The 8,563-nt window shown below is 44.5% G+C and overlaps 1 protein-coding gene across 3 annotated transcripts in view; it reads left to right on the forward strand.

Moving 5' to 3' along the window:
* Positions 1–8,563, forward strand: part of PLCE1 (phospholipase C epsilon 1) — a 278,203-nt gene that overhangs the window by 198,106 nt on the left and 71,534 nt on the right. For all 3 annotated transcript variants that reach the window (XM_007471584.1, XM_007471585.1, XM_007471586.1), the window contains 2 exons: positions 1,168–1,313; positions 7,440–7,698. In XM_007471584.1, the coding sequence (XP_007471646.1) occupies positions 1,168–1,313; positions 7,440–7,698 (405 nt within the window). The remainder of the gene's footprint in view (positions 1–1,167; positions 1,314–7,439; positions 7,699–8,563) is intronic.

Raw genomic sequence — 8,563 nt, forward strand, 5'->3', positions numbered from 1 at the left:
CGGGGCACGACCCCGCGTCTCCTGCATCGGCAGGCGGACTCTCAAGCACTGCGCCACCAGGGAAGCCCCTTGAACTCTTTTTTTCCCTGCAGGCTGCTCTGTTCAGGCTTCACTCTTGCTCAAGCCAGGGAAATGAGTTGCTCCCCAGGTTTCAGCACTGTTGCTAAACCAAGTACAACTAATGGGCCATGTGGGGTCAAGACCAAGGTTTTGATCTATTAACAACTGAGCTTATCAGCCCAGACCTTAGCCAGGATGGAGAAAGTAACGTAAGTGAACACTAGTGTTCAAGCACCAAAGTACAGGTAGCAGCAAAATAATCTCAGCGATTAAGCAAAGGATTTTGAGGCTGCATACAATAAAGGGGGGACTTTAGTAGTAGATTATTATTAAATATTATACTCCAGTCTGTGTAGTAGAAAAGACAAATCTCACTAGACTAAATTTAAGCCTAGAGCAGGAGAACAGTATATACATTAGGCATTTAGTGAGTGGTTAATAGGGACACCTCTGGGCCACACACCTCGATTCAAATTCAGGCTTTGCCACCTATTGGTTGAGGACCTTGAGCAAGTCTCTTAGGCCCTCTGTCCTTCATTCGTCATCTATAAAATGAACATAGTTATAGTTCCTGACTCTTAGGATTGTTGTGAGAAATACATGAGTTAACATACATGGAGTGTTATATTGGTTCTATTATTTAGTCATTTGAGGAGCATAATAGATAATGTTTTTATGAAAGACAGTTCCAAAAAATTTTTTTGCATTTTTCCATTTAATATTACGCATTTTACTGTTTGACAAATGGACTTTCATTTATGGGCTAAGTGCATTGATTGCATTTATCCTTGCTCTTTCGGTCAAATACATTTAACTCATAGTTATCCTTAGGCCTCGTTTTCTTATGGTCTCATGGAATTTTATAGCTGAAAAGGGATTGTATAAATTACCTTTCAGCCTCATTTTAAAGATGAAGATGAAGAATACAGAGAGGTTAATTCCATCGCAAGGCAGTGACGGAGCTAGAGCTTCAATTCAGTCTCTTGGCTGGGTCCTTCATTTCCTAATACTAAACTGACTTTTTTTAAAAAAAAATTTTTCTTATGGAAAAGTATGTATCAAGCGTCCAGCGCGTGGTTTCAGTGGACGTCCCTCTGCATTCTGCAGGTGAGCTCCTGGGTGACGTGGCTGATCCTCACAGCGGGCTCCATGGAAGAGAAGCGGGAAGTCTTCTCATATTTGGTGCACGTGGCCAAATGCTGCTGGAACATGGGCAACTACAATGCCGTCATGGAGTTCTTGGCCGGCCTCAGGTATGGGCAGTGGGGAATATGGTTTTCTGGGGGGTTTCCTCTTACCAGCTGCATGGCACTGAATTAATTGTCTGGGTAACCATATTTACCCAAACCAGGCAATTGGTCGTGATTATTTGGGGGAAATAACCTCTGCTAGCACTACAATCCGTGTCCCTCAAAGATGCTGCAGAATTCAGAAGTCACGATCCTAACTCACTGGGTCTGCTCTGATTCCATGCTCTTGGCCAAGCTAAGTATCTGATTGCATAACTCCATCAACCGCATCACTGACCTGTCTCTTCCCCTGCCTGCCCTGTAAGCCCCACTGTTACCTATCTCTTCCCAGCTCTGCCTTACGAATTACCCCAGCACTATAAGCTCCCAACTACTGACTGCTCTTAAAAATTACAGTGGCCACCACTGATAATAAGCATTGAATAATGTTAGCTCTCATTTTTATTGAACACTTACAATGTGTCAAGCATTGGACTAAGCATGTTCCATGCATTAAATCTTTTAATTCTCAGAACAGTTTTTGAGGTAGATACTATTATTATTCCCACACCATACAAAAGAAGAAACTTCTAACTAAGGTAAGAAGAAATTAAGTCATTCACCCAAGGTCACCTGGCATGGCTGGGATGTGACTGCAGGCCACCTTGAGTTCAGAGTCCGTGCCCTTAACCTCTGTGATATCCTGCTCTTACGCCTTCTCCATCAAGCTAATAATAAGATCACCATTCTGCCAATAAAGCCTCCTGCCTTGTTCCGTTTCAGCTTCGGTTACATTGCACAAAGTAGCTGCTTCTCACTTTTGCAGGTGAAAGTGTGGTGTGAAGGAGACGAGTATGAATGGTCGAATGAGAATAGCAGAGAATAAAATCCTGGCTCCTCCCCCCGAATAGCTGTGTGATCTGGGCAAGTTACTTGACTTCACTGAGCCTCAGTTTCTTCATCTGTAAATGGGGACAATAATGAAAAGCACCTACCCCTTTACATAGGATTTAATGTGATAATGTAAAGTGTTGAGTATGTGTGTCTGGCATGTAGTAAGGCTCCAGAAAGAGGACCTATGATTGCTGTTGTTGTTGTCTGAGATTCACCTTCCCATTGAGGGTTCTATAAATCTATAGATAGATCTATAAATAGATCTTGCTTCATAACACTTCAAGGTTTTTCTTTGATTCTCCAGGCCCTACATAGGGATTCAGGGTTGGGGGTGGAGGGGAAAATTCTGAGTTGGAAATTTTTCTGTCCTTTTGAACTTTCTCAACTAAGAATAAACTCAAATGATCATGTCATTGGCATTTAAAATGGTCATACAAATGCACCAAGCATAGCTCGAAAGAAGGAAAAATACTGGGAGAATAGGAGGCTTTATCCAGATGATTTGGTTCTCTTTGTGGTAAATTTTCTACAAAGAATTTGTGTTACTTTTCTTTAAAAAAAAAAAAAGAATGATCGTATTATGATAAAATAGTTCTATTTTAATGGTGCTTATCCTCTGTATTTGACTGGCAAACTGGTGCAGACTGTTGTCTGGGGACTTCACGTCTTCTCTTCGGGATGTCACTGTCCTCACAGCTTGGCAGCTGTCTCCCTCCACAGTGAACGATCCAAAAGAACAAGGCAGAAGCTGCAGTACCTTTTATGTCCTGGCCTCAGGAGTAATACACTGTCACTTCTGCCATATTGGACTGGTCACATAGGACCAGCACTGATTCATTATGTGTGGGGACCGCACTGCAGCAGGACGTGTGGATCTTTGGAGGTTGGCTGCCACATACCATGTATTAGAGCAGGGGTCTCCAACCGAGAGTGGTCCATGGCCTGTTAGGAACTGGACCGCACAGCAGGAGGTGAGTGGCAGGTGAGCGAGAGAAGCTTCATCTGTATTTACAGCTACTCCCCATCACTCGCATTACCACCTGAGCTCCACCTCCTGTGAGATCAGTGGCAGCATTAGATTCTCAAAGGAGCTCGAACCCTACTGTGAACTGCACATGCAAGGGATCTAGGTTGCGCACTCCTTATGAGAATCTAATGCCTGATGATTTGAGGTGGAGCTGAGACAGTGACGCTAGCGCTGGGGAGCGGCTACAAATACAGATTATCATTAGCAAAGAGGTTTGACTACACAGAGACTACAATAAGTCAATTGCTTGCAGACTCATAGCAAAACTCCATCAGTGAGTGGCAAGTGACAGTTAAGCTGCATCTTATGGAGTAGACCGAACATAAGCCACATAATTCAGGTGTCACTGTCTCCCATCACCCCCAGATGGGACCGTCTAGCTGCAGGAAAACAAGCTCAGGGCTCCCACTGATTCTGCGTTATGGTGAATTGTATAATTATTTCATTGTATATTACAGTGTAATAATAATAGAAAAAAAGTGCAGAATAAACGGAATGCGCGTGAACCATCCCGAAACCATCCCCCCCCCACCTCTGTTCCGTGGAAGAATTGTCTTCCACGAAACCAGTCTCTGGTGCCAAAAAAGTTGGGGACTGCTCTATTAGAGACTCTCTTGATACAAGAATGGCCTCAGAATGACCCGTGGAGGCCTTGGGTGAATGGGACTTTTAGACCCAACTTAGTTTGAATTCAAAATCCAAGAAGTCCATAGAGTCAGGTAACTCTTTCTTAGGTGAGGAATAACCCCAAACGAGCTAACCTCACCACTGATTCCTGGGCACCCCAGACCCACTGCTACCTAGTTTCATGCTCCTATATTTGGCTTAAAACTGAACTGATCTTTACAAATAGATGGGTAAAAGTACCAAGTTTCGTAGCTCTTTGGCTGGAACAGTATATACAGGAGGTAAGTTGCTAGATGTCCTTATGATGGAATGATCGTGGAGGAAGAGCTCATGTGTGTACTTTCAGGTTTGAAAATATTTAGATTACAGGTAATTGAACTACACCAAGATAACTGAAAGTTTTTTTATTTTTAAAACGATTAGATGAGAAGGGGGCGCTTACTGTTAAGTGACTGCTTTTCTGTATACTTTGTACATTTTGCTTCCTCAAACTAAATTCTCAGCTGTTTACAGGAAACAATTAGAAGTACAAAGATTTACATATAACAAGATTTACTCAATTTTAATGTCAATATGAAATAACCCAAGTGTCAACTACACCTCAATTTTAAAATAATAAAATAAAATAACCCAAATGAACAACAATAGAAAAATGAAGGAAATAACATGATGCAGTCATACAAGGGAATATTATTTAGCCACCAAAAATTATGTTTATAAAAAATTTTCAATATCACTGGAAAACAAGTAACATAAAATACGTAAAACTACGTGGGAACAAAGCAGTCTATACTTAATAACCTCAGCAATATTTATACAACAAAATTTGTAAAATGTTTAGACCAGAGAGACACAAATACAATAAATACTGGAAGGAAATATACCTAATGTTGTCTGTGGGTGGAAGAACTATGGGTGGATTTTCTATATTTTTGGTATTTTCCAGGTCGTCTACGATGGGCGTCTACTACCTTTGTAATCATAAAAAGAAATAGAGGTTTTTTAAAAGTGTCAATTCTCAATCTAACAAAAAATCATTGATCTTTACTGAGGTTTGCCTTTTGCCCCCCAGAGTACTATGACGGCTCCATTACTCACGGAAAGAAGGATGATTAAATAATGAGAACCAAGTCTCATTCATGTATTCACTTCATTTATTTAAACCTCTACTCCATGGCCCCAAAAGGACTCTCACCACCTTATAAGGAGCTGGTTGTAGGACAGGCTGAACTTAGTGGGGTGAAATCAGGAGACAGTTTTATTTTTCTGACCTCACTGTCTTTCAAACCTGCCAATTGGCTCTCCTTCCCCCAACTCCGGGCCGTGTCTCTGGGGACGCTGTGTCTTTCCCCGTCACTTCTGTGGTTAATAAGCAGTCTCATTCACCTACGCCCATGAGCATGAATGAACCTGAGAATCGTACGGCAATGCCACAAAAGCAGGTTGCCTGAGAGCTACCTACAGCGTGACACCATTTGTATGAAGTTTAAAAATGCACAAACAGTTCTACAAACTGCTTAGCGATGTCTGCCTGTGTTGGGAAAGTATCAGGAATTATAAGGCAAGGAGAGCGCTAAAGTCGCAGTTGTGGCGCCCTGTGGTGAGACAGGGAGGAGGATATGCTCGCGGAGGAATCCACTGGGGCCTCAATCATATTATTAATGCTTTATTTTTTTAAACTGAGAGCTTGATGTGTGGGTGTTTGTCATGTTGTGCTTCTTTATGTCTTTTGGATATCTTAGATATGACATAATGATCTTTTAATCCAGTCTGATATAAATCAAAACTTCAACTTCTCATTTAAAGCTCCACTCTTTCCCCAATTTTGCAGCCCAACCAGTCTCAGAAAGCTGCGGGAGTGTGGGAAGATATGGTTTATCTTTTCTCTCCCCCTCCCTGCAACTCAGAGTCCCTGCAGAAGAAATGGGCAGGAAAGGAGAGGAGAAAGGGTGGAGGGGTAAAGGGAGCCCGTGTTACTTGACTGGGGCAGTGGTGATCTGGCCTTGGAGCCCCCACTGAGAGCCACGAGGGCTGGTTTCAGGGTTACTTCCTAGTTACCTGCCTTAACTTCACCCACTGTCCCATAGCCACCTCCCTGCACCGTTACCTGGTAAGAGGCAGTGCACCTCTGGCCTGGCTGACTACTCAGTCCTCCCCGCTACAGTGTCTAGTTCTGGAAGTCCTACCCTCACAGACTCTTTCCACTAAGGTCACCTCACCGGCAGGCCGTTCAGGATAACTCAGACCCCACTGACTCTCAGAGTCCATTCCTGACTCACAGAAACACCCAGCGCTTTGCCCACCCAGAGTCTGCAAATGCGAGCCACGCCCGCTGGAACCTTCTCCCTCGTGCTGCCATCAGGCAGCTCAAGGCAGCCTCTCATCGTTAGACTTCCCCAAGCAAATCACACACCAGTCAGTCTCCGACCAACAAACTGCCGGGACACGGATCAGCCTCTCCGTGGAGTTCTCTTGAAGCCCCTGGGTGATTTCCTCCTCCTCACGTATGGTGCCCTGACAGCCCTCTCCAAAGAAGCATTCCCTACGTGGCTGCTCAGACCTAGTTCCTCTGCTGATGGAGGGTGGGAGACCTCTGAGGGCAGAGCAGTTTGGGTCTCCTGGTACCAACCCACTGCCTCTCTTTAGAAGGTGGGGTTCAATGTCAGCTGTTGTTCTCAGCAGCAATTTCAAAATAGGAAAAATCTCATTTAACATCCTATTCTGCAAATAATACTTTAAGATAATGTCCCTCAAGACAGGCCAGTGACTTACTTAATGTCAAAGCTGGATTCAATAGAAGCAATTCACCAGAAGAGGTCAAAACAGGCTTCGTGGGTATCACTGCGGGACTGGCCTAATCCAATAACATTTAAAAGATCGAGAGGAGTGGATGGGACACATTTTCTGCGGGCGGTCCTCCATAAATACCTGTAGAAACCATATTACCCAGGAAGTTTCCCTTTGGGGAAATCAGAAAAACTCAAACTTAAGTTCAGTGCCCACCTTCCGAAATTAACTCCTCCTACACGTATGTGTTTGGTTTTTGGCTGCATTGGGTCTTCGTTGCTGCGCGCTGGCTTCCTCTAGTTGCGGCGAGCGGGGGCCACTCTTCGTTGAGGTGCGCAGGCTTCTCACTGCAGTGGCTTCTCTTGTTGTGGAGCATGGGCTTGTAGGCGCGTGGGCATTAGTAGTTGCAGCACGCAGCCTCAGTAGATGCAGCACGCGGGCCCTAGAGCACGTGGGCTTCAGTAGTTGCAGCACGTGGGCTCAGTAGTTGTGGCACACAGGCTTAGTTGCTCCGTGGCATGTGGGATCTTCCCGGACCGGGGATTGAACCTGTGTCCCCTGCATTAGCAGGCAGATTCTTAACCACTGCACCACCAGGGAAGTCCCCACATGTATTTTTGTATGTATCTGTCCTATTTAATTTTGTGTTTGTTTATTAAAGTAATATTCACATCATTTGGGGAATCCTAAATAAATATTAAAACAGAAAGAAAACATGAAATGAAATGAATTTTGTATGGAATTTAGGCTATTTCGTGTAAATTATATTATTTCTCCTTCAGTCTAAAAAAAAAAATGTCATTGACTTGTAATAGGTCAAGAAAAGTTTTAAAAATGTGGCAGTTTATGGACCAGTCTGACCTGGAGACGATGAGAAGCCTGAAGGACGCCATGGCCCAGCATGAATCTTCCTGCGAGTACAGGAAGGTGGTGACTCGGGCGCTGCACATCCCCGGCTGTAAGGTGGTTCCGTTCTGCGGGGTGTTTCTGAAGGAACTCTGTGAGGTGCTTGATGGAGCCTCCGGCCTCATGAAGCTTTGCCCGAGGTACAATTCCCAAGAAGAAACTCTAGAGGTGAGGCCTTTCAAAATCCTCGTGGTCTGGAGAGTCGTTGTTGCCGCCTGGCTTGTCACTCACTAAAGCCAGAAGAGAGACCTTTCTGAGCCCAGGGTTATCAGTTGTCACTGTTGTGCTGGGTAACAGGTCCTTGAACGTTCCAGAGAAAAGAATGCCAAATGACACTGTTGGGGCTTAATATTAAGTTAGCTTTAATGGGGCAGTGTGAAAGTACAAGTGCAAATGGGTATTGTTTCCTGATTTTTTTTTAAAGGTTGATGGGGTTTTCTTCTGTCTTATTGGGTGGGAATGTCTGGGTGCAGGGGATACGAGAAGTCAAGTGATAGTGGTAACTTTTCTGGATCAGTGGAAGAAAGACTGAAGGGAAGTCAACACTGCCTTCCTTTCCTCCTTTGTGGGAATCTGGTACATCTTCTAAGGACGAGCTCCGGGCTCCTGATCGCACTGCCTCCGTTCCCCCTGGCCCATTGCTTCTCATTCCTGACCCCCAGCACGGAGAAGACCACAGAGCTTGGACACAGAGCATTGGGCATTGGAGAGAAGGGGCATTGAGAAATGGAATAAGATATGGAAATCTCTTATATAGTGTTTAGAAACGATAGAAGGATAGAAGTCCCACACTGAAATCTAGAGTCATTCTCACAATGGTGACAGCACCCACTGCTGACCTTCCACACACACACTCTCACACTCACACACAGCCCTTCTCAGTGGCAGTGGGAAAACTTCCTAAAACTGCAGCGTCTTCCAGGTCACCTGGGAACCAAAGCATTGCCTGGTATCAGGGAGACTTAGAACCTCTGACAGGTGCTGGCAGCACTACTGGCTTGCATCTCCCTGGCTTATGGGGCGGCGGGGGGGG

This window comes from Lipotes vexillifer, unplaced genomic scaffold (assembly GCF_000442215.2).
Source record: "Lipotes vexillifer unplaced genomic scaffold, Lipotes_vexillifer_v1.1 scaffold325, whole genome shotgun sequence".
Taxonomy (NCBI): domain Eukaryota; kingdom Metazoa; phylum Chordata; class Mammalia; order Artiodactyla; family Lipotidae; genus Lipotes; species Lipotes vexillifer.